The 26,824-nt window shown below is 34.5% G+C and overlaps 1 protein-coding gene across 7 annotated transcripts in view; it reads right to left on the bottom strand.

The window, feature by feature from the left end:
- The window catches only part of HECTD2 (HECT domain E3 ubiquitin protein ligase 2), a 106,544-nt gene that overhangs the window by 23,515 nt on the left and 56,205 nt on the right, over positions 1-26,824 (bottom strand). For 2 of the 7 annotated variants that reach the window (XM_049855716.1, XM_049855718.1), the window contains exons 3-14: positions 20,196-20,334; positions 19,374-19,476; positions 18,853-18,942; positions 15,602-15,666; positions 13,970-14,015; positions 12,106-12,215; positions 11,143-11,291; positions 10,259-10,382; positions 8,005-8,101; positions 4,131-4,238; positions 2,560-2,692; positions 1,503-1,591 (exon numbers count right to left, since the gene is read on the bottom strand). In XM_049855716.1, the coding sequence (XP_049711673.1) occupies positions 1,503-1,591; positions 2,560-2,692; positions 4,131-4,238; positions 8,005-8,101; positions 10,259-10,382; positions 11,143-11,291; positions 12,106-12,215; positions 13,970-14,015; positions 15,602-15,666; positions 18,853-18,942; positions 19,374-19,476; positions 20,196-20,334 (1,253 nt within the window). Of the gene's footprint in view, positions 1-1,502; positions 1,592-2,559; positions 2,693-4,130; positions 4,239-8,004; positions 8,102-8,224; positions 8,467-10,258; positions 10,383-11,142; positions 11,292-12,105; positions 12,216-13,969; positions 14,016-15,601; positions 15,667-16,518; positions 17,587-18,852; positions 18,943-19,373; positions 19,477-20,195; positions 20,335-26,824 lie in introns of those variants that run through there. The other 5 variants (XM_049855717.1, XR_007513494.1, XM_049855719.1 and 2 more) reach the window with 5 other exon arrangements.

Here is a 26,824-nt window from a genome sequence, read left to right as displayed (position 1 = left end):
TTCAAATGGCTCACAGGGTAGTGAGAAACATCAAAGACTGGGTCATCAACAAAGTTGAAAACATACAACAAATGATTACTGTAGACAACAGGAAAAAAACTGGAGTCTAATCGTTCAGCATTCTTCTGTATGTGGAAGTTAGCATTTCAGATGCTTAGACATGACAGCATATACGAAATTTTAAATTGTTTACTATTAGTTTCTTCCATAATACTTTTTCCTCTATCCAGTCTCCGAATTTCCATATACATTCCTCAGGATTTATTTCAACAAATGGAACAAAGATAAGTATTCAAAGCCCTCTGTAAGATGGCTTGTATCTTTTTCTGATGGTATCTTTCATAAATCCCAGTGTGCCTCCTGCTTCAATCAAGTGGGCCTACTCATTGCTCTGTTAACAGGTCCAGCACAATTCGGCCTTTTTTTTTTTTTCCTAGCCATACCCCCAGCCTAAAATGTCCTGCTCTCTCTAATCTGTGTTAATCAAATATAATTGTACCATGTATTAATCTCTACCTCCTTCGGCAGGAACATACTGAATCTTTTCCATCTCAGAACGCCTTAGCAGTTAATGCCCGTATTGTCACTTCACTCTGAGAACAGAATACTTTGTACCGGTGCTCGTCTGTTCCTTTAGATGGTAAGCTTCTTCTTCTCTTCTTTTAACCTATGTGCCCCCAGAGCTTGCTCATTTACTTACTCTTCCCTCCTTCCTTCCTACTCAGTGAAGGAATTCCCTCTACAGTACACTTGATGGCATACGGATTTATACAATTTAAAAAACATTATAAAGTAATGCTATATGCTTTAAATATTCTCACTCTGTTCAATTTTTATGGATGCCTCTTTCATGTCTCTTGATTTGGGAGCATAACGGGTTAGATTTAATTCCCATATTCCAACTAAGTAACCAGTGACTGTCAAGTAGATTCCGACTCATGGTGACGCTCTGTGTGTCGGAGTAGAACTGTGCTCCATAGGGTTTCCAATGGCTGATTTTTTGGAAGTAAATCACTAAATCTCTTTTAAGGTGCCTCTGGGTGGATGGGAACTGCTAACTTTTTGGTTAGCTGCCAAGCACGTTAACCATTTGGAGCGCCCAAAGACTTCACAGAGTAAACTGAATGAAAATAAGCAAAAAGTGAAAGAACTTAAAAAAAAAAAAAAACTTCATTACGACTGGAAAGATACTTCAAGTTTCAAAAATGTTTTAAACTTCTGGTAATTTAGGTTACATGTGAAATAGAAAATAATTATTTTTTATTTCAGATAAGGCTTTTAGAAAAAAAAAGATCTCAAAAACTCAGTAATTCCTCTGAAGAATTAAATCTACTGACATTATATAGTTGTGATATTACAAACAATAAAGATCATTAAAAATCTATTAGTGAATTTGACAATAATGTCAAATTTGAATAAAATGCTTAAAGTTTTCTAAAATATGAATAAAAATTTTCATCACTGGTCTATTAGCACCTCCTAGTGGACAGTTTAAAGGATACAATTCCAACCAATCGGAATTCAGAATAGTTATCACATTTAAAGCTGCTAAACCAATGGCAGTGTGAATCCTTGTGATAGGTAAACATTCCTGAAAAAAAGAAACAATTTTATTATTAATATAATTGATTAAAAAAAATCAGAGGGATAAAATATGCATGACATCTCATCTATTAGAAGCAAAACAGTGCAGCAATAGTTACGCTATAAGCCATCTTTCATGTTAAAAATTTTACAGATTACTTGAGGGACCATGTATTTGCAAATCTCAATAAATACAAATATATCTGTGTAAAATATATATGTAGATGGCCAGTGTGTGGGCGTTATTTTATTATCAGTATCCTGAATCAAGGATGGAAATACGGTAAAATAATGGAAACTAAATCAATTTTATTTAAAAAAAAAACTATAGTTTTATACTTTGTAAGTTATGATCAAAATTAATTTTGAGGATTATCTAAAAATTTCAATTTATCCATGTCATCCCTATTTCACACTACCAGAAAGATTTATATATGTATATATAAAATAAAAACAAAGAGGAAGAACAGCACTTAAAATTCTCCTTTGAAGAAAAATACTTAACAGGTACTAAGGATTATATAGGTGATTTCTCTAAATAAAAAACAAATTTAAATTTCACAAAGATATTTTCTTAAAACATTAATTCATGAATTCTTATAAAAATGGCTCAATACTTAATGAAAAGAGGCTTCAGAGCAAATTATGGCTTTTTAAAAAATATCAAATATTCTTTATTTCAATGACAAATTTTCACGACTTTGGTTTATTCAGCAAAGATAGAGGATTGCTTCTTTGCAAATGCATACTTTCACTCTTGATACATTTTGTGTGGGATTCCCAGTAAGGTAATTAACATTCAGATTGTCAATTTTATCTAACAAGTTTTAAATGTAATTACTACTCTAAAAAATATTTAACATTTATGGTTGCCTAGAAATCTGCAAAATCATAGGGTAGGTAAAAATAACCGTGATTCGTTGAATTTAACAATTATGAAGAAACATTGTTCATAAAAATTAGACAAGTACTCACCATAATCTGGATGGAAAATCTGGCGAATTAGAAGAAGGAACCATTCTTTAGTCAATCCACCCATATCCAAACCAGCTTCCCCTACAAATGTAACTTTCAACTTCTTTTTCAAGTCTGCTCTTTTCCGGGTTAACTATTTGAAGAAATTATATAGTGGAGAACAAAGGGCAGTGACAAAGGAATTAACTTGTTTTAATTCTGGGAAATGTGTTAGGCAGTGTATCTTATTTACGGTATCACAAAACTCCATTCATCTGCTCGTTCATTCATTCGTTCAGTAAATATGCAGTCATGGTATGGGCTAGGCATTCTTATGTTTGTTTTATAGACCAGGAAACAGAATTAAAGAGATCAGGTACCTTGTCCAAGCTTACTGCCTCCTGGTGTCATATTGCCTCCAAAAATTAACTGAGCAGACTATAACATAAAATAATTAATTTTCTTTTCTTTAATGCTTTCAACACTAAACTTTTTAAAATGATGTAGGTAAAAAAAAAAAAAAAATTTTTTTTTTTTTTTAAGTAGGTAAATCTGCCATCATCTCCTAACAGACACATGAAGATCTCGCTGCAACACTGTACGTGCAGGAAGCTCTATAATACACGCACGGGCACAGGAAGCTCCGTGGTACACGCACGGGCGCAGGAAGCTCCGTGGTACACGCACGGGCGCAGGAAGCTCCGTGGTACACGCACGGGCGCAGGAAGCTCCGTGATACACGGAGGGGCGCAGGAAGCTCCGTGATACACGGACGGGCGCAGGAAGCTCCGTGATACACGGACGGGCGCAGGAAGCTCCGTGATACACGGACGGGCAGTCCCTGGGCTACAAATGAGATCCGTTCCTAAGTGTGTCTTTAAGTTGAATTTGTAGGTAAGTCTAACAGGTGCATACGGTTCTTATTTAGCCTTATTTTAGTGCAAGAAAAGGCTGGAAGCCTTCCCAAGGATTTAAAAGCTGCACGTGCAGCAATTGAAGGTGACTGTGATGAAGAATTTGTTGCCAGTACAAAAAAAAAAAATTTTTTTTTTACACACTGGGTCAGTCGTTCCAGAGTGAGGGCAAATTTACATAACATTAGAGGGCAAGCAGGAGTTGTCTGTAAATTGGACGTTTGTAACCTAGGGACTTACTGTACATACAAGGTAGGTTTGAATCTGAGTACCTTCAATATGCCCTCTAGGTTAGATCCCTGATTTTACAGATAAAGTAATCTGAGGCTTGTAGAAGCAAAAATGGCTTGTTAACACACCTAACCAGTGACAAAGGTGGGTTTAGAATCTAGGTTACACACTCAGACACAATTACTCATTTAAGTGTTCTGTATCAAATCCTTTTCCAGGGAATCAATAACAACAACAACAAAACATTAATACACGTACAAAAAATGAACATAAGGCTTAATTATGAATATAAAACTTATTTTAGCTATGGTATCAAAATACAAGGAGGTACTCTTACTGGCAAAGAGGAATAAAGAAACAGCTTACTAAGATTTCAATACAATAAACTAGATCACAAAATTTAAAGCTTTAATCAATTAATATCACTTTGGAATAAATTATTTATACCTCATCAAGTGAATCGCTAACCAGATGTGTCCGCCTTACTTTCATATTTAGAAATAACATATTCATATCAGGTCTCTGTCTTCGAGATACTTTATCCACCAGACTTTGCTAATTAAATGAGAAAGCAAATATTTGCACTTTTATCTAACGATGAATAATGTCATTTAAAACATTTAGATACTTAATAAAAATCCTTTATATTCTTGTTTATATGTCATCTCCTATATAAAGAACTTCATAAAATCAATTATGCACACATGAATACTGCTAAAATTTTATCTTAGAAATCCATGACACAGGAATACCGATTTTATGAAAATGCCTTATTGGAACAATGATACCCAACCTGTTGCCATCAAGTGGATTCCGAATCATAGCAACCCTCCAGGACAGAGTAGAACTGCCCCATACAGATTCCAAGGAGCAGCTGGTGGATTTGAACTACTGACCGCTTGGTCAGCAGCCCTATCACTTAACCACTGTGCCACCAGGGCTCCATGATACCCAAAGGGGGTCCAAAAACATCTTCTATAGTAAAGAATATTGCATTGTATTTCTGTATGTCTCATCTCTTAAGTTTTCTGTTTAATAAATACAAACATAAAATGGGAACATTTAAAGCAAGGTATTTTGGGTTTTGGTTTGTATACTTATGATGATAAACCTGGGTTGAGGCTTTTTTTAAATACTGAATTTACTCTAAAAACGTAATTAATCTACTTTTAGAATGTAATTTGTCAACATATATCAAAATTCTTAACAATATTCATAATCTTTGTCCCAATAATTCCACTTCTGAGAATTCTAAACAAAGAAAATATTTTACCCAGCGAGATACTCATCACAGCATTATCAATAAAAGCAAAACTTTAGGACTATCTGAAGCACATATCCATCTAGTGGAATATAATACAGCTACTTAAAAATGATGGTCATAGGAAGTATGTAAATAATGTGAAAAATGTTTAAGACAAAACTGAAAAAAGCAGGAAACAAAACTGTGCACAATACTGTTTCATCTGTATTATTTTAAAAAATATATAAAACATCAGAATTTTCTAAAATGGTAAAAGTAGTTATGTTTGGATGTTGGAAATATGGGTAATTTAAAAAAACTGATTTTTCATGGTTTCTTAAAATATGAGCAATGAGCATGTAAAAAACAACAAAGTATATAAATACACATCATATAAAATGTATATGCTTATATATTTAATTTTTTTAGGCTTTATCAGACTACCTCATCTTCTTTGGTAACAAAGAAAACTAATTATTGTACAGATTAAGGATAAATATTTCAGACATTTTAAATACAGCATGTTGCTTTAATATACAAAAATTTAATACTCCAAATCTATATTGTGAGGCTGCTTTCATGATCTTGTAGATCACTATAATAAAACGCTTATTCAGAGCCCTTCTTCATCTCTCTAATATCCAATTCTAAAGACTTATACAGTAGAGTGAAACCTGTGAAAGCTGGAACTCGATGGGACTGCCTTGCTTTTCCAGGTCTCACTAGTTTTCCGCCTTTAAGAAGGTGCAGTCTTAACACTTTTCTGTCATTTGTTTTAGTGGAAAATATTTGAGTTTTCCTTCTCTGATAGGTTTCCACCTTACACAGGATCCGGCTTTCACAGGTTTTACTGTATAGCCTTTTGCTTCTCTGGGTATTCCCTTTGGGGCATAAAGAAATCCATATTTTGGGAAAATACCCTGCGCCCTGGACCTTTCTTCCTGCCCTTTCCTGTCTTCTGTTCCCCATTTGGCTCCTGGTGAGCTGTCACACTGGAAAGATTCAATAAATAAATTTACATTAGGATGCTGATGACAGACCAGCCTTATTGGCTACTCCTCCCAACAGGAATTCATATTTTAAGAGGGAAAAGCTTTAACCAAGAGAAATACACCAACAATGGTAGATTTTTAAACAGTCTGACGAGGAAATAATTTTTAGGTCGGGGAATCACTTTTGTAACTTTAAGCTCTTGCCTACACTGACTACTGTAAGGTTGCCCTTGTGTCAAAATAGTCACCAGTCACTCTTCCACCACATCGATTCTAAGTGGTATGGCCGTTTACAAGTTAAAATGTTGGGAAGCACCCATAAATTGATAATGTCAATTGAATCTTCAGTGCCTCCTCGTTTGCTTCCATGATCTGTGAAGACAGCCTGTGGCAGAGTCTACACCTGCCATCAGTCTACACCTGGTACCTTAGTGTGACTGACACAGACAGAAAACTGCTCAGAGAAATTTAAGTAAACCTGTAGCTCTTCAGGTCTTTTTCTTACAAATATCAAGTCATAGTCCAAGGTGGAAAAGTACTAAAAAGGACATGAAATTGTATAAATGCAACTAACAATATGTCAAAATGGCTAGCTATATAGACTAATCCTTGAGCCAGTATCTACCCAATATCAAATCATAATTCTGGCGCTAAATATACCTGTTTAAACTCATTCTTTAGGGGTTAGTGTGGCTTTGAACTCCCTCAGTAGACACAGCAATAAAATTTCTTCTAATATTCCCATACTCAGTATAAGCTGACTTTGGGGATATCACCAGTCACTCAAATCTTTTGTCTCACTCTGTGACAGAAAAAATACTCACCTCTGGAAACTGAGTTACTGAGGGACAAGCAATTCCTATTTTTTATAGTATTTTGATGTATTATAATTTATGCCTTAGAATTCTTTCTATTTTTGGACAAGACACAGAAACAATTTCTTTTTCCTCTATGCTTCTCTTTGTATTTTAAGAAGCTACAGGCAACCTTCCCTTTAATTTTTTAAATCTGTGAGTAGATAATCATATCTCAAAAGCAGGTGCTCAAAATACATAAGTAACTCCTTAGGTAGACACGATGGCAACAGGTTAAAAGGAGGTAGACTACACATCTAAATGTAGAGTCTAAGGATGAAATAAAAAGTCACTTAATCTGATATTAGATAATGTGCATAAGTTTATTGTGCTGTACAGCAATGAAAATGAGCCCTGGTGGCACAGTGAGCGACCGCTGCTAACTGAAAAGGTTGGCAGTTTGAATCCACCAACTGCTCCAGCGGCGGGGGGGGGGGGGGGGGGGGCGGGCGGGTAAGAGTGGGGGAGAGATGTGGCAGTCTGCTTCCCGTGAAGATTTAAAGCCTTGGAAACCCAATGGGGTAGTTCTACTCTGTCTTATAGGGTCGCTATGAGTCGGAATAGACTTAAAGGCAGCAGGTTTTATAGCAATGAAATGAGTGGTATGGGGTGGTAAGGACAGGCCCAGAAATAAACTTCATTCAGCTTCACAATTTACCTAAAGTCAGCCTGACTGCTACCCCAGTTTCTAGGGCCTTATGCGTTGTGGTTTCCTAAGAACCAACAAAACATCTTTCACCTTCCTTGAGTATATTTCTCAGTTCTCCAAGAGATACACTTTTCTTTAACACCTTCTAATCTTTTGGTTTTTCTATTTGATTTTCATTAAACTTAGAATATGTTCAGTGGCTTCAGGGGTTTGCTCTTAAGGACACCCCTAACTCCACTATAGTTCTCATCAACACTACATTGGTTACCTGGGGATGGAATGTGATCTCTACAAAATGATGTCCAACAAGCTCCCAGTACTTTGGGTCTGTGAGAGGCATTTAATCTTCCCGCTACATTTACAAATATAAGAAACTAATTTGGGAGTGATGATGATTGAGGGGTGTCTTGTTTCCCATATCTTCAACAGGCTTACGTACTTTTTGGGGGAATATGATATGAATTTTTTACTTTTAATATTTCCTGATTATACTAGAACAATTCAGAAGACATTTGACTTATGTATCAAATTATTTATTATATTGATGATAGTCAACATAAATATGTTTTCATAGCTGGCTTACCCTTGCGATGCTTATCATCTGTTGTTCTGAGTCTCTTTGAATAATGATTTTTTTTGCAGCTATAGAAATAACGAATGGGTACTGACAGAAGGAAAACCTGCTCAACAAGTGAAACAGAAAAAGCAAAATGGTGCATTTTTAGCAAAAAGGTATCCCTTCTAATAATATAAAACATTACTTTTATATTGTGTTTTACATTTACAAAATGACTGTATGTGGATTATTTCTTTTAATTACTAGATATGCAGGAAAGGAAGCTACATCTATTTAGCACATGAAATATGTGGTCATCACTTATATTTATGCAAATAATTTCAGTTTATTTATAATCATCTGTACATCATTACCTGTGAAGAATATGGCCAACACCAGAACCAGGAGGCAGAAATGTTGATGAAGAAATGTCATGTGCTTAACTTAATAAACGAACTCACTATTATATGGCTATTTCTGATGTGTGAGCTTCAGAAATGAGAAAATACAGCATTAACTATAGTTGGTAAAAAGTAAAGTAAGACACTGAAGACAAATAAAACAAAAAGAATCTTGCTGTTAGTACTATAATTAAAAGATGTAGTAATATGAAATAGTATATATTTATAAAGACAACATTATAACTAAAGGGTGTGAACTTAATGACTCTCCTCGGTCACAGCTCATTCTGTTACATACAAAAGCCACAGAAAAATGCATGGTTAATTACTTATTGGTGACTACTATGGCAGCAAAGACACTTCCGGACTTAAGACTCCCATCAGAAGTAATTGCAATGAATCCATCCAGTTATAGCTGAATCCATCCACGTATAGTTAAATAGTTCATCTGTGACCACTGGGTACAGTGAGGAATAAGGAGATAGTTTTTGTGTGAACTAAAATGAAATGCTTTCCCCTTGGGACAAAATTGTCAAAACAAAAACAGTAGGAGTTGTTCAGTAGTATATGTAATATTTTGGATCACTAAATGCTAACCAAAAACTTGGAAATGAAAAGAAAATACAATGAACTTGGTGGGATATATGATATTGACCATGTTATGTACATCAGAACAATGCTTCTCAACCTTTCCCTTGTCATGTCACAAATTGCTAGAGGTAACTTGCCTTAGGGCTCCAGGTCCCCCCCAGGTCTGGGCTGGCAGGATCATAGCACCTATGTAACTCATTCTTGGTAAACCAGTGCTATGGCGAACTGGTTAGAGGACACTCAGCATTAAAATATGCATCGTAACTCCTGGAGTTCTGTGATTTTGCCCATAGCATTACAACTACATCAAAATGGGAGGAAAAAGCATCTTGGTAAAATACGCTTTGCTAAGAAAATATCCATCAGACTAACTGAGGTCCCCAAACACTGGATTCTTATTCAGTTCTGAGTATTGAGGTATAGACTGAAAAATGCCTAGAAGGTCATTCCACGTTTTAGGCAGTTCTGGTAGAGAGGATTCCTGGTGAGTTGAATTAATTTAGGAACTAATCTGAGGTTTTGGGTTTATTTATACCTATGCCATATCTTTTAGTCAGTGTCCTCTAGAATAAAAGCAATCTCCAGGATATCACATGGTCTGGCAATATGTTATACTTCGGATAGTCCTTCTGGTTTAATCCAGAATACTAGTGTATTAAAGAATTTAGTCAGGTGTTTTGAAAATCTATTGCACTATATTAATAAATAAATCGGTAACAAACATTCTTTATGTAGTGTATGTAAAAGACAACAACTGTTCAATGTGCTAGATCAGGCAATGGCAAAATATATTCCATGAGACAAATACGGCCTACCACCTGTTTTTGTAAATAAAGTGTTTCTGGGACACAGACACACCCATTTGCTTACGTATTGTCTAAGGCTGCTTTCATGCCACAATGGCAGAACAGAGTCCTTATAGCCTGCAAAGCTGAAAATACTGACCACCTAGCCCTTTACCGAAAAGGCTTGTTGACTCTGTACTGGATGGTGGCACAGTGAATAAGATATAAAAAATTACATACTGAGAGAGAGCTTTTCCCTTCTTGAAAAGATGCTATTAACCAAACCAAAATCAAATTAACATGTACATAAATTTAAAATGGTAACAGGAAAAGAAAATTCTTTAAGAAATATGATATTCCAACGCTGAATATCTTAACTGTACTTATAAGTTTGTATGAGAATGTATGTGCATATTTTAATTTATTTGTACATACTTAAAATTAAGCCACTATTTTGAATAGTATTTCATTCAGATGAATAATCAAATGAGCTTTCAATCCTACCTGTGAGAGTTTCCAAAGCTCTGCCAGGTATGATACTCTTCCATGAGATCAATGTGATCCAATGTAGAATTATAGAAATCAGTGTAAGGAATAAGGGGAGGGTGAGCCAAATTGTTTGCTGTATCTGTAAAGATAAGTTGTAACATAATGATCTTTTCCAACATGCACATGATTTATTCTAATAATGAAAAGAACATTTTAATATCCAACACACAGCGTTTATCTAGAAATCCCTATTTTAAACAACTGTAGCTCCAAATGGAAAAAGTAATTCTTAAGTTGGTCAAAATGTACCCAACAATTTCTTGCTTTTTTAAAAAAAACTTGTGGTGGTGATTCTAATAGTAGCAATGAGAGTACACAGATGGCTATCGACTCATACTATTTTCCTATCAGTATGTTCTCTCTTAGGGGTCCTCAGTAATTAATGGAAGTTCCTGTTTTCTCAGGAATCCTGCTTAGCAGGCCATATGCGGACAATAGAGAATAAATACAGAATAAAACAAAACAAAAAAACCAAACCCACTGCCGTCAGGTCGATTCAGCTCACAGGGACCCTATAGGACAGAGCAGAACTTCCCCATAGGATTTCTAAGTAGCGGCTGGTGGTTTCAAACCGCTGACCTTTGGGTTACAGCTAAATGCTCAACCACTGCGCCACCAGGGCTCCACTAATACAGAATACTGCCCAGTAAAGGCATAGAGCTTTTTTCACGCTTATAAATTAAATTGTGAAATCCATTATCAAAATAGAAAATAAATTATAACTCTTTCCGTCAAAGAAATTGCTTTAAGTTGAATAATGGCTCTATACATAGTACTTTGATATCCTTAAGGAAATACCAATAATATTTAACAAAAAAAAAAGAATAATAAAAACCTACTAAGTAAAGCCAACACTTTAGATGCTGATGGAATCCACCAGGAACACTTTGCTATCGGTGGAAATTCTTCAGGCTTTGCAGGAAACAGGCGTAAAGAAATAAATTGCAGCAATCTTTCTACCAATTGTTTGAACCTCTTCTGGGATAATCTGGTAAAGATTTCCAAATAATTCCAATCAAAATTTCATAGTTTCTACTTTGCTAGGTATCAAACTACATCCTAAAGCCAAATAAACACAAAATTTTAGCCATTCCCCCAAATTCTATTTCTTATATGACCTGGCATTTGAAGAATCACAAAATCTTATCTTGAATACGGTTTCTAAAAAATAAACACCAAAATTGCAACAAAGTTAGTATCGAGCATAATTTTTTAAGACTTTCAATATATTTAAAATTAATTTTAGAAATATTTCACCTCTTTCAACTTTTATCAATTATGTAGAAATGTCACTGTTAATGTGAGTATTTATTGTTCTATGAAAAAAAGGATTGTGTTTTTACAGGTCGGTATGGATGGTTAACTTGTATTTCATGATGACCTTTTAAGGTGAGAAGGCACCATATAAATAATGGTGAGATTTACTGATAGAGAGACAGTAAATAACAAGACTTAAATGAAAATAGCAATGCCTGAGCAAATTTAGTCACTGCCTTTGAGATACCAGAAAAACTAAGGATGGGAGTGTGCTGTACAGAAACCAAAAGCAGTGGAAAGAAATTCTTAACAGCAGCTTGTACAAGCAAAAATATTACTTACATTAAGACAGATTTTCAATTATGGTCTATGTAGTGCTAAAGTATAGTTTTACAATTGGCTTTTGAAGCATTATAAATTGTAAGTATTATATGTAAAGAGCTGGAAACATTTAAATATATTTTATTGTAAAATCACTAATAAAAATCACACTTCAGAGCTGTGAGTCTTTTCATAAAAGTTCTTAATATCATAGAATGATTTACTTTTTAAACCAGTGAACTAGGAAATGATGGTCAGCTTCCACTAAGGCAGCTATCTGTCGTAGCAAGTGAGCATAGATGACGTACGTAGATGTGTTATTAAATTGAGGATTCTGAAAAAGATATTAAACATAATTGTGTTAAAACTTTGTAGCAGGTAAAAGGAAAGACACGAAGCGTAATGAGGTAAGCCATAAATTCATGGAACTAAATTTGAGACTATGAAAGGTGAATATCCTTTGAAACAATAATCTATTTGCTATTAACAAAGAGACTTTGATATACACTGTGGTACTGTACAAAGAACATGGGCTCTGAATTAAAATAGATGTGGGTCTAAGGGCTAATTCTACCACTTACTAGCTGTGTGCCCTTACCCATGTTCCTTAAACTCTGCCTCTCAGCTTCTCATCTGTAAAATGGGAATGATAATATTGATCTGCTCTGAGTAATAATAAAGAAAATGTATGTAAAGCACCTACTTCAGTGCCTGGTATGAAGTAGGCATTTTATAAATGGTGGCAATCACTATCATGAAACTAAACAAAAAATCTGGCTCTTCCTTGATTAAAAAATAGAATTCTAGAAAAATGAAATCAAAGCTGATTGTGAAACTCATGTCACTGTGAAATGAGGGGGCCCCTTATCTCACAAAGAGTAAGAGGAGGGTCACCTAATGGCTCTGATAACTTATCAATGTTAAACGGACGTTGCTTGTAAACTAAGCAAAACCTCTAGTTATTTTTCTAAAATCCATGACTCCATCACAATGTACATCTCAGAAGCTCATGGAAAAAATGTTATTTAAGAACAAACTGAAATTAAAAAAAAAAAAAATAGGAGAGCACTATGTACTTTTCAAAATTGACTTACTGGCAGCACAATTCAAAATTGGAGAATGACCCTAGCTGGTAGCTTCATCCAGTGATGGCTCCTGAGAGGCACTGGATGTTGGGAACAGAGCTCACTGCTGACTAATGTCCTCACCTAAAATTGACCTCCATGCTGTCATTTGTCTAGCTTTTACCATCTCTACTATATTTCCTTTCTTTTTTTCTAGTTTCCCCTCTTTCTCCTCCTACTTTTCTATTACCCCTCCTAACATCTCTCTTAACTGCCTTTTCACCACGTCCCCCTTTTTATCCCCCGTTTTTCTTTTTTTCTCTCTCCCCTTTCCTCACACTTCTCCCCACATATTTCATTTTACTGGGCATAAAAATGAACTAATACTGTATCTTATTTAATATAAACTTTTCTTACCTTTAAATGAGATAATAATATACACAAATACCTTTTGTAAATTGTAAAGGATAATACAAACGTAGTAAGCTAGCTATGGCAAGAACATGTTTCTTTCTCAAAAAACAGTAAAAACTAAAAATTGATTTTTATTTGTCTGGGCCATAGCTTATTGTTATTATTTTTTAATTTATGACTCTGTATCTCTCAAGGGGAAAAAGTTCATCATCCTTGCTTTACCAAATAGAAATAACAACCTTTATCCTTCTGTTAGAATTCTAACTTAAGCTAGAAACCTACTAGTTGGGGAAATAAAAGAAAGTCTTGGAGTCCTTTAAAACCAGTTACAAGAAAAGACAGTGAATGGAGGAGGAAGGGCTTCCATTCTGTTTGTCCCTGAATACCATGCAGGCAGGCAAGAACTAAATTAAAATTTTAATCTTGCTGATAAATTAGCTTCCCAATGTTTATTGGTTACAGCTTTAATCTTCTGGTCATAAGTAACTACAATTCTAAAAAGTATCAATGTGTTGCTCAAAATAATGCCTAATATTTGATATTATTTCACTTACATATGCATGGATTCAGATCTGAATAGACAACTTCAACTAAGCTCTTGCTTTCTTACCTGTAAAAGTATAAAATATGCTCTAAGATCATCTTTTGTTCGTGGACTGAAAAAAAGAAACAAGCACACTTGAATATGGATCAATGTTTAATCTCCTAGTATCTAATAAAAAATGACCAATATATGTTTCTATGAGAACTGAGTTGATAAAAGCCAAAAAAACTACACTTAATATGTATTATTACTTTATGTCTACTCAAGGCTGGTTCTGAAGATCCCTAAAGGCTGAGTTAAGCAGGCTATAACATTTTGTAATGTAAGTATTGTGACTAACTCTGGGAACAGTCTAACAAATAATCAACAATTTTAGAGTACTGTGATTTTGCTTTAATAAGGGACAGCTGAATATTCACTTTAGAATACATTTCTGAAGTGAATGTATTTAGAAATATGTGCAGATCAAGTCACACTTGAAATGTACCTAGGGCATTCCTAATTAAAAGAATCATATTCTGAACACCTCTGAAAAGTCAGTAACTAATTTTTATTTTTTTCCATGTTAATCTGGATTTTCACATTATCAGATCTGACCAAGAGTTTTCGTTATTCCCAAGGTTGATGAGTTATCTCTTTCTTGCCCTCTCAAGATGTATGTGATACCCTCTCACAAACAGCCTGTAGTAACTTCTTGAATGAAAAGTGGTTTATCTATATAGTAATCAGATGTAATTCAAGACTCTTGACTAGATCCTGAATTGAAAAACAAACCCTTATATTAAAGAACACTCTTGGGACAAGAGGGGAAATTTAAATGTGGACAGGATTTTAGAGCGTGTTACTGTATCAATGTTACATCTATTTGGTGTGATAATGGTGTTATGGTTATGTAGGAAAATGTTCTTAGGAAATATATGCTGAAGTAATTAGGGGTGAAGTTTCATGATGTCTTCAACTTACTGAAAAAAAAAAACACACAGAGGAAAAGGAAGTAAATACAAATGTGGCTCAAGGTGAAAGGTATGAGTGTACATTCTATTCTTTAACTTTTCTGCAGTCTGAAATCTTTCAAAATTAAAAGTTGGGGAAAAAAATGGTTCACCTCCAAGTATCTTCTTCAATTCCCTTTCAGAAAATAAAGTGACTGAATTATTTACTTTTCAGTTAAAGTTACAAAATTAACCTGAAAACATAAATCATTGCTCAAAAGTATACTAGATGTACCTTAAAAAAATAGTTATATAAACTGAAATTTAAATGTATCTATTTAAATTTGAAATAAATACATATATTTTTTTAGTTAGCCAATAATAACATTCTTCTGTAAAGTAATTACAAAATTGACTTGACTTAAATTATTTAGGTTTAAATAAAATTTAATGCCCATATTATTTCACTCTAGGCTCCTGATATAAGTTACTACCCCATTTTTGTAAAGCATGCATATATGAACACAAAAAATTTTACATACAGTTTTAAAGAATTCACAGACCCTCTGAAGCCCATCTATGGATCCTAAGAAGCTACAGATCTCAAGTTAAAAGTTGGGCTATAAATGGTTTATAATTTCTTCTGATCAACATTTTCATTATAACTAAAATCTTATCTCAGAGTCAGATACATGCACATTATTAAAAATATGAGATGTTTAAGTTAAATGTTTATATTGATTAGCTAAATATTGGTTATAATTACCCTTTCCATTCTCTTAGCAGGCTGTTAATGATACCCTTTAATACTGTTTTCTGAATGTCTTGAGGCTGTAGGGAAAAGAAAAATCACAAGGTAGTTAGGATTAGCTACTTAGAAAGGTGACAGTTATGTTAATTACATTTACAAATCTGTTTCAATACTTGAAATCAGACTTGATGATTCTGAAATTGAAATTATGTTTCAATTGCACATTTTAGTAACCTAGGGAGCAACAATGACATAAGATTACACAATGAGAATGCTGGCCCCTGGATGTGCAATGTGCAGCCTGTACAACCATATATGGTGTCCCTTTGAAAACCAACAGTAGTTTTATAAAAGTGAAATATAATTTACTTTTCCTGGCTTGATAGGATAAAATCATGAAAACAAGTCCAAAAGTAATATGTTTAACAATATAAAATGATTGCTATATTTTGAATATATTTAATCTTATGAGTACCATGTTATAATTAGCAGTTAAACCCACAATTCTCTAGTAAGTGGAACCAAATTATATTTAAATAAAAATATGATAATAAAGATTTTTCATGATAGGATAAAAGATTTAGAAAAGGCATAAAATGGCATTCCTTTATAATTTAATAATTCAAATACTAAAACAAATCTTATTCACTACCAAATATCTAAAATATGAATGAATGAAAATAAAATACATCTAGATGGTGCTTTAGCTTATAACAAATAATGAATAAAACCTTCATTAACTAGAAGCTTCAAATAGTCATTAAAATTTCTATCTTTTTTTTTTAAATGAAAAAGGCAAATGCCAAAGAAACGAGCACATGTTATGGGTTTATTTAAAAACCACAACCATGACTTCCAAGACATGCCTGCCTGCATTCATTTAGTCTAATGTCTTAACAACTTAAAAATCATTCCTTTCTCTTCCTCTGCTTACAGGACCCTTCACACCTAGAAGACAAACACCGCACCGCTCAACTAACCACTTACTTAGTGTCTGCCCCTGAGCAGTGGAAAAAAAACATAAAACTACTGACTGGGCAATGGGTGGGGCTTACTTTATGACCACAAATCTCAAGAGGACACTCACCTATACCACAGACAGTCTTATATTTCCCTAGTCCATCTGCTTTCCTACTTTCCAAGACGACTAATTCAAACGTTCTCCTCAGTTCTCAGATCTCCAACACCTCCTTCTCATCATCACTCAGCTCCTGACCTTGCCACACACTTCTGAGAGAAAACAGATGTACCAGAGGAGAACTGATTTCCTGTCCCACCATCATGCGTACCAATTTACCTGCATCTGTATCTGCACTTGATCAAAGCCAACCCTCCACTTGGTCCTATATCCCATCTTCTCTTGCTTTGTCAAGCACCTCTTTATTACTGTTTTCTCTCTCCTGTATCATCAATTTCTCCCTTTACACTAGATCATTCCCATCAGTATAACATCACATGCTAATTCTCATCTGTGCTGATCTGTCTCTCCATATCTACTCTTTTCCAACCTGCTCCACCCTGCTCTGTGCTCCAGGAAGCTGACCCCTAAGGACTGCATCAGCCAGGCTCCTTTGCCTTCTGTCTTCTGACTGGGTTTGGCAGAAGAGGGAGGAGAGTGAGGTTAGGGTATTTGTTCCCTCAGCTCCCTCTCTTCAGGGTCAACACTTTTAGTCAAGGGACACAGCTTCTATAAAGGCAGCCTTCTCCTCCACAGTCTATTTCCAGGTTCACTCCTGAGATCCTGTACTGTTTTTTTATGGTTCCCCTCACTCTGGTAACAACTCTAAAGGTAAATAGTCCTTGTTCAGTTACCTAATTTGAGTGTTATCTGTTTCCTGCCAGGACAGTGACTAATATATGCTCATATAATGGCCCAAGGCATTCCCAGCTTCCACCTCATTTTCTTTCACAGCAAAACTCTTCAAGGTCATCTGTACTCACTGTCTCTACTTCCTCTCCTCTCATTCTCTCTTCAATCCATTCCAAGTAAGCTTTTGTCCCTACAATTCCAATGAAACAACTCTTTAAAGTCATGAATTATCTATATCTTACTAAAGACAATGGTCAATTCTCTGTCCAAATCTTATTGTATACCTCTCAGCAGCATTTGATAAGGTTGACTACTCTCCCCTTTAAACATTTTGTTCTTCCCTTTGGTGGTGCCTGAGCCTTCTTGATCTGGTCATTATTTAAAAAAAAAAAAAAAAAATCCCCAAAAAACTTTATTAATTCTGATGGGTGTATAGGGTTATTTCCATGTCTTTGATGACGAATGATGCTAAGCACGCTTTTATATGTTTAATAATGAAGTAGTGAAATTGGGAATTAGGCAAAGACATCTGCTATCACTCCTTTTATTCAAAATTCTACAAGAGTGCCTAGCCAGTGCAGTAAGTCAAATATATACATACAGAGAAGATAAAATAATTGGATAAAAAAGAAATGAAATTCTCATCGTCCACAAATGACAGGATCGTACAAGTAGGAAATTCAAACAAACTACTGATGTACTATTAGGATTAATGAGTGAATTTACCAAGGCCACTACATAAAGCTAAATATATGAAAGTGTTTCCCTATACTAGCAACAATTAGAAAATGAAATTACGATACCATAAAAAAGCAAATACGTAGAAATAAATGTAACAAGAAATGTGTAAGTCTTCTAACCAGAAAACTACAAAATATTACCAAGAGAAACTAAAGAAGATCTAAGAAATTAGAGGAATATAGCACGCTCATGGATTGGAAGAACTGAAATTCTTCGTAAACTGAACTAGAGCAGCAGGGTTCTCAAAATGTGGTTCCTGGATCAGAAGCATCAACATAATCTAGAGATTTGTAAGAAATGCAAATTCTTGAGTCCTGTTCCAGACCTAGTGAATCTGAAAGTCTGTATTTTAACAAGGCTTTCCTGTTGTTCTGATACATGCAGAAGTCTGAGAACCACGCACGTACAGACCAATGCAATTCCAATACAATCAAGTAACCCTTACCTCCTTTTGCTGAGTAGAGGAGGCATAAATTTATTTTAGAAAGACTTTCTTAAACAAGGACTGGATGTACTTTCTGCTTAATTTTCAGTTAATCAGAAAAATAAAAAAATTATCTACTTTTCTAAGTATTCCAATTAAATCTACTATAAAATTATATCAGAGTTTGTAATTGTGTTACAAGGTGACTCTTAAATATTTGTGCAGCTGCTTCTGAAATACAGAAGAGACACAGAATGATACTACCGGCATGCGTTCATAAATGATACTTACAGTATTAAGTAAGGCATCATAAACAGCATTCACAAATTTAGCATTAACCCCAGAGTCTTCAATGGTATTAAACGAGGCAGTGGTATCTTTCTGCAAATTCAATTAAATAATTAAATGAACATAACATTTTATGGACTATTCTTACTAATATTTGAGCCATAACTATATCTTCATAATTTCTACTATTTTTTTTGTCTGATGGTAAAAATGAACTGTTAGTGTAAAATTATTGAAAATAAAAAATGTATAAAAATTATTTTAATAATTTTCTTTTGTAAAAGTGAAAGAATGGAGTCAAACATTAACATTATAAATAAAGGCAATACAAATAAAAATTTTTATGATGTCACTTAAGTAATATTTGATTATTCATGATACATATAATTTCAGAAATCAATACATAAATGTTTGGTTAAGCAGTTATTTAAGTCAATATTAGGTAGAAAATAAGGTAAATTTATCATATCTTTTTTGGAAAATTTAAAACTAAAAATGAATTTAAAATGTGTTTTATGTATTACCTTAAATGCAGCATTTAGTTCTGGGAACGAATCAAATGTTGTTAGATAAAAATCATGTACTGCTTTCCAATCCCCTGATGACTTAACTTTCTCTACATCTTCCCTAAAATAAGAACATACATTAACCACATATAGATATATTATTCAGATAAAATAGCATTCCAAAAACCAAAAACCCACTGCCTTCGAGGCAATTCCGACTTCTAAAAATAGCATTACTTCTTTATAAATAAATGTCACCAAATGTGTACTTTGAAATACTGAAACTGAATATAGAAATATGTGCCAGTTAGTTAATGTAAATGCAGTTTATGAACTTGTAATTCTTAATTGGATTAAGATATTAATTCATCAACTTTTTTACTTACCTTCTTTAAAAAAAGGTCATTCTTGACATACCCCTTTCCAATTATCACTATCTCTTTTCCGTCGCTTCATAGTCAAACTTGAGAGATTTTGTCTGCCTTCTGCCTTTAAGTTCTCACTCTCAGTTTACTCCTTCAAGTATCCATTTGGATTTTTTGAGTGGTGTCACAGTTTTTATACTGTGTATTATTTTATCACCACTTTTATCTCCTTGTATCTGTTTCGACTCATACTCTTTTCCTTGGTGTTTCCTTTCTTTTGCTGAAACCTACCTACCCCTTACTTTTCATATTTTTGCTTTTGCCTTCAACTTGAGACATTTAGTCATTAGTATCTTCACTCTTTGCTAATACCTTGATAACGATCAATTAATTCTTCACACAAAGATACTAAATTTGTAAAGTGCTGACATGAAGATGACTACATGTATGTACATAATGGTGAGTTGAAACTTACTGGAAATCCTTCATAGTTTTGGGCTGGATAGGAATGGTAGGTTCTGGAAGGGCCGAGGCCTTCATTTCGGATGGTAGTGCATCTATAGAGATGCGCTGTTTTTGCCTAACATCAAGGCAAGTAGGTGGCAGGTCTCTCACTGTGAAGTATAAAAAAACATTCAATGTAATTAATCACAAAATTTTTCCTAACAATTTACCTGTGGAAGAACCTGGGCCATTTACCCTGTAAAGTTTCCTACAGTCTGGATGGTGCTGATTACGTACTCATGGTATAGGTCAACGTGGTCCTCTGTACTCTTGCACATAAGCTGTTGGCTCCACAGCCTTGACCAGATTCACTTTTTAGTCTTTTGGCAAGATTATAAGTGCTATGGTGTCCACTCATCAGTAGTCATATGTTTGACTGTCTCTTTTTTTGTGATGCTAGCAGCCAATGATGCCCAACGCCTAGACCCATTAATTCACTAAACCAAAACCAAACTAAACCCATTTCCATCAAGTTGCTTCTGACTCAGCAACCTCATAAGACAGAGTAGAACTGCCCCATATGGTTTCCAAGAAGTGGTTGGCAGATTCGAATTGCCAACCTTTTGGTTAGCAGTTGAGCTCTTAACCACTATGCCACCAGGGCTCCATTAATTCACAAGGGGTTTGTAAACAGTGACAATATAATTATATGCTTTCTTTTTCATTTATTAGTTTGGACACTTTGCTATCATTTGGTTACCAATCAGTACAATTTACACAGGAATGGCAGAATAGATGCTTGTTTCTTTTCCTTTATTTACCAGTTTTAAAATAATAATTTGATTCCCTATTATCTTCTGAAAGTTTTTTTTTTTTTAAAATACTGGTATGAATTTGTGGATTTAAACATATTTAAAATATTTCCATCTGTTATAAATTAAATTGTGTCCCTCATTTGCAGAAGATTTGATTACAAACATGGAAAAATACAAAAGAATTTACAAATAATTTGAAATAATAGAAAAGTTTAGCAAGGTAGATGGATTAAAAAAATTCAATATATAAAAGTCAACTGTATTACTAAATACCAGCTACAAACAATGAGAAAACATAATTTAAAAGAAGACAACATTCACAAAACTTAAAGAAAGTAAGTACCAAGGAATAAACTGTAAAATCTCTATAGAAAGAATAGTAAAATTTTGTTGAGGGACATTAAAGATCTTAGGTGAATACAAAGATAGACCATGTCTATGGGTAGAAAGAGTGAATATCAAACTCCTCTCAACTGATCTATAGATTCAATGTAATAAAAATCCCACCAGTACTTTGGAACGTGACAAAGTGATTCCAAAAGTTATATGGAAGACCAAGGAAACAAGAATAGCCAAGTCCTTTCTAAAGAAAGGGTAAGGAAGAGGATCTTGCCTGATCAGATAGCAACTGCTGAAGCTATAGCAACAAATACAATGTTGTACTGGTACAAGACCACAGGATCATACAAGTGACCAACAAAATAGAGAGCCAGAGTCATATCTATACATATATGACAGCTTAATATGTGAAATACATGGCAGATCACTGAAAAAAGGAAGGATTTGAAAGTATGGTTAACCATGTGGAGAAAAAAATGGACTTGGATCCTTATCTCACACCTTAATAACTTAAATGTCAAAGCAAAACTACAGATTAGGAGAATATCCTTCTGACTCTGGAATAGTCTCTTTAAAAAAAAAAATTAAAGAACTAGAAAATAAAAAATTGATATTTTTGACTATGTGAAAATTAAGAAGTTCTGATCATCAAAAGATACTTCAAAGAAAGTAAAAAGTTACAAATTTCAAGAAACTATTTGAAACACATATAACAAGGGATTAGTATCAAGAATGTACAGATATTTCCTAAAAATCAGTAAAAAGAAAAACAACTCAATAGAAAAATGTGCAAATGAATCAAGCAGGAATTTTAGAGAAGAGGAAACACACATGCATACATGAAGATACGTTTAGTCTCATTAGTATTAAGGAAATGGAAGTAAAGAACACAATGTGAAATGATTTTATACCCATCTGAATGGCAGGAATTAAGATGTCTGACAACTGCAAATGTTGGAGAAGATGTGGATCAGTAGGGTATTTCATGTAGGAGTATGCTGCTGCTGTTAGGTGCTGTTGAGTCGGCTCCGACTATTGTGACATTATGTATAACAGAATGAAACACTGCCCAGTCCTGCACCATCTCCGTAATTGTTGCTGTTTGAGCCCATTGTTGCAGTCACTGTGCCAATCCACGTAGGAGTATAAACTGGTACAAATGCTTCAAAAAACTGAAAAACTGTTTGGCATCCTCTTATAAAGCTGAACATTCATATACACTACTCATTGTCATCAAGTCGATTCCGACTCACAGTGACCATACAGGACAGAGTAGAACTGCCCCACAGGGTTTCCAAGGAGCAGCTAGTGGATTCGAACTGCCCACCTTTTGGTTAGCAGCCTGAGCTCTTAACCACTGTGCCACCAGGGCTCTTCTAAAAAATTCCAGTCCTATACAAATACCCAGGAGAAATTCTGTGTAAGTACATCAGAAGGCACGTACAAGAATGTTCAGAGTAGCACTGTCTCTATAGAAAAAAATCTGAAAATGACCCAACTACCCCGTAACCAGAGATAAAGGTACTGTGGTATATTTATTTATACAATGGAAAATTACACAGCTGTCACTGCAAGCGAACTATAGTTACATATCACAATTTGGATAGATCTTATCAAAATAATTTAATGTTCTCCATTTTTATAATTTGTCATTGCAAGATGATAGAAATGGAATCATACGTATGTAACCTTTTGGGACTGGCTTTTTTCACCAAGCATAATTCTCTAAAGATTCATCCACGTTGTTCCATATATCAGTAATGTGTTTTTTTAGTGCTGGGTAGTATTCTATAGGGTCACTATGAGTCGGAATCGACTCGAAGGCAGTGGGCTGGCTTTTTGGTGTTTAGTATTCCATGGAATGAAGGTACCAGTTTAACCATTCACCCGTTGAAGACACCTGGATTGTTTCTAGCTTTGCTCTATTACATAAAGCTGTTAAACACATTTGCGTACAGGTTCTTCATTTCTTTAGGATATATGCCCAGGAGTTCAATTGCTGGACTGCATGACAGTTGCATGTTATTTATTTATTTATTTATTTTAAGCAACTACCCACTTGTTTTTCAGAGTGGCTGTACCATTTTATATTCCTACCAGTAATACATGAGTGATCTAGCGTCTCCATATCCTTGCCAGCATTTGGTGGTGTCGTTATTTTAGTTATTCTGACAGTTCTCTAATGATATCTCAGTGTGGTTTTAATTTGCATTTCCCTAGTGGCTAATGATAATTGAACATCTTTTCATGTGCTTACATTCTATTCCGGGAAATGTCTCTTCAGGTCTTTCACCCAGGTTCCAATTGGACTGGTTACTTTTTTCAACTGCTGAGTTTTGAGAGTTTTATATTCTACACAGTAATCCTTCATCATATATGTGCTCTGCAAATATTTTCTCCCACTCTGTAGCTTGTCTTTTCACCCTCTTAACAGGGACTTTTGCACAGTGCAAGTTTTTAATTTCAGGAAGTCAAATTTGTCAAGTTTTCCTTTTATGAACTGTGCTTTTGGTGTCAAGTCTAAGAATTCTTTCCTAGTCTTAGATGCCAAAGAATTTCTCCAAAGATTTTGTTTTTCTCTAAAAACTTTATAATTTTACATTTAAATTCCCGATTCATTTCCAGTTAATTTTTTATAAGGTGTGAAATTGGGTCAAAGTTTATTTATTTATTTTGCCTAAAGATGTACTCTAGCACCATTTTACTGAAAAGGCTATCCTTCCTCCATTAAACTGCTTTTGTACCTTTGTCAAATTTCAGCTGGATGGGTCTACTTCTGGGCGGTCTACTTTGTCCCGCTGACCTTTGTATCTATCCCTCCATTAATACCACACAGTCATGAAATCAGGTAGACTGATTCTTCTCACTTTATTCTTCTTTTTCACAACTGTTTTAGCTATTCCAGTTCTTCTGTCTTTCCACATAAATGTTAGAATAATCTTGTTACACAAAGTCTGGCTGAGATTTTCATAGGAATTTCATTAGTTGTGTATTATCAGTTTGGGGAGAATGACATCTTTACTATGTTGTCTTCCAATACATGAACAAGATTACATCTCTCCATTTATTTAGGTCTTGACTTCTTTCATCAACTTTATGTAACTTTCAGCACACAAATCTGAATTTACACCTATTTATTTTATTCTTTTTTGAGCAACTGCAAATGCTTTTTATGTTAGTTGTACTTAGCGGGAGACATAGGGAAAAGTATGTCTATGCCTTCCTCCCAGAAGTGGGAGTCTCCTACCACTATATTTAATTTTTGCATATGCTTAGTCTTAAAAAGTTACCCTATGTTCTAAAATATTTTTGGTGATCTATTTTCTTTTATCTTGTATTATATTTAAAATTTCAACATTTATTTTACACTCTTTTCTTCTATGATTTATATCTCCATAATTTGTTGAGTTAGACATTTTCATAAATTATGTTGGCCATTTTCCCTACCATTTACAAAAATTTCAGAAGTGCTACCTATAATTTAAATACTGTATGGAGTTTTTCCAACATCACAAGTATTCTCATCGTGCTGTTGTTGTCAGTTGCCATCAAGTTGGCACCAACTCATGGTGACCCCACGTACAACAGAATGAAACGTAGCCCAGTCCTGCACCATCCTCCTGATTGTTTTTTATGTTTGAGTCCACTGTTGTGGCTGTTGTGTAATCCACCTCATTGCAGGTTTCCCTTGCCTTCACTGGGCCTGCATTTTACCAAACACGATGTCCTTTCCAGTGACTGGTTCCTCCTGATGGCATGTCTAAAATAAGCAAGTCAAAGTCTCAGACAACATTTTGTGATCCACAGTGTTTTTTGTTAGTTAATTTTCGGAAGTAGATTGCCAGGCCCTGCTTGCTGGACTCTCCTGGTTTGGAAACGCCGCTAAGATCTGTCCATCGTGGGTGACCCTGCTGATATTTAAAATACCAGTGGCATAGGTTCCAGCATCATAGCAACACACAAACCACCAGAGTATGACAAACTGACAGAAAGGTGGTGGATTTCTCAGCATAGCTATCAATTATTATCATCTCTTATTTGTACTAATAGCAAGGAACAGATTTTCTTGTTGCTGGTACTTAGTTTAGACACCAAGATAGAAAAATGTAGACCATTAAGGAGAACATGAGTATATCTTTATATGAATAGTTGATTAGATTTTAACAATGAACTTTCCTTCCAGTGTTAAAAAAATCTTTGAAGGGTTGTATGATTTATATAAAGATCATTCTTAAACAGTGAATAGAAGGCAGCAGAAGTGGAATAAAAATAAATCAAGTATTAATACTTCCAAACCAATAAAACAGATTAATGTGGGTCTTGTATCACATACCAATAAAATGCACATATATGGAATTTAGCCATATTCTCATATAACCAGGATGTATTTTCAACTAAGCAAACACAGCCATATCAATAAACATGGCAGTAACATAGCTACGGGTCTTCCTTCTTTCCTTCCACTTATCTGTTCTCTCAATTATCTATCCTTGGCTCTATCACCAATTTCAACAGAATAAGATAAATTTCATTAGTGTCGGAGTATTATTTAAAGTAAACTTTCATTCTGGGAGATGGTAGAGAGATGCCAATTTTTTACAATAAACATCAATGGTTTTCAAACTTTACTATATATCAGGATCACCTGCAAGGCTTGTTAAAACACAGATTATCAGACTCCATTTCCACAGCTTCTGATTTAGTCTGGGGTGGGACATAAAACTTTCCATTTCTAACATGTTTCCAGGTGATGGTGATACATACTTTGAAAATCACTGCTCAACCATAATAGAGAATAATGGCATTGACAATATAAAAGAGATTATTAAACTTCCTTAATTCAATTTTCTAATTGGTTTTATACCCTTCATTAAATATGAAAATATCCAATTTCTAGCAAATTATACTTCAAGTACAAAAAATGTACACAGGTTCAATTTACGAGCAAGTACAATTAGATATCTCCATGAATTATTTATTATAGTTACGGTTGGAAATCTTTATTAATGGGAAAGAAATGGGCATGTCAGCAGAAAGGAAATAGATAAGTCATCTTTTCTCTTCCAACACCAGTCTTGTTACTATCATCTCTTGTGGCTCCTCTACAGTTTTCTCTTCCTCTTCACCAGGCTTAATCTCCTCTATCCCTTCCCACACATCTTTCCATTCCCGGCTATCAACACCCACTATTAAGCACAAACAGACTCATTCACTTATTCACTCACAGAGCATATATACACATTTTCATACCCACTTATTTTTATTAATACCATGCTGAGGCGGAAGAAGAGTTAAATGTGAGTTAATAAGATAACTAGACTTCAGCAAAGCCTGAGGCTGGGGAAATTTTTATATAGGGAAAATAAAACAGTCATGCCAAGGCCAAGAGGCTTATGGGATGAGGTTAGAATGAGAGGCCCAGACGGGATTTATTTTTAGCTCAGAAGGTAACTTGAACTGAAGAGTGATGCAGAATGTTAATGTACTGGGTTAACGTAATTTGAGT

Source organism: Elephas maximus, chromosome 16 (genome assembly GCF_024166365.1).
Source record: "Elephas maximus indicus isolate mEleMax1 chromosome 16, mEleMax1 primary haplotype, whole genome shotgun sequence".
Classification (NCBI taxonomy): Eukaryota; Metazoa; Chordata; class Mammalia; order Proboscidea; family Elephantidae; genus Elephas; species Elephas maximus.
The sequence above is the reverse complement of the archived record's forward strand: the minus strand, read 5'-3'. Positions and strand labels throughout refer to the sequence as shown.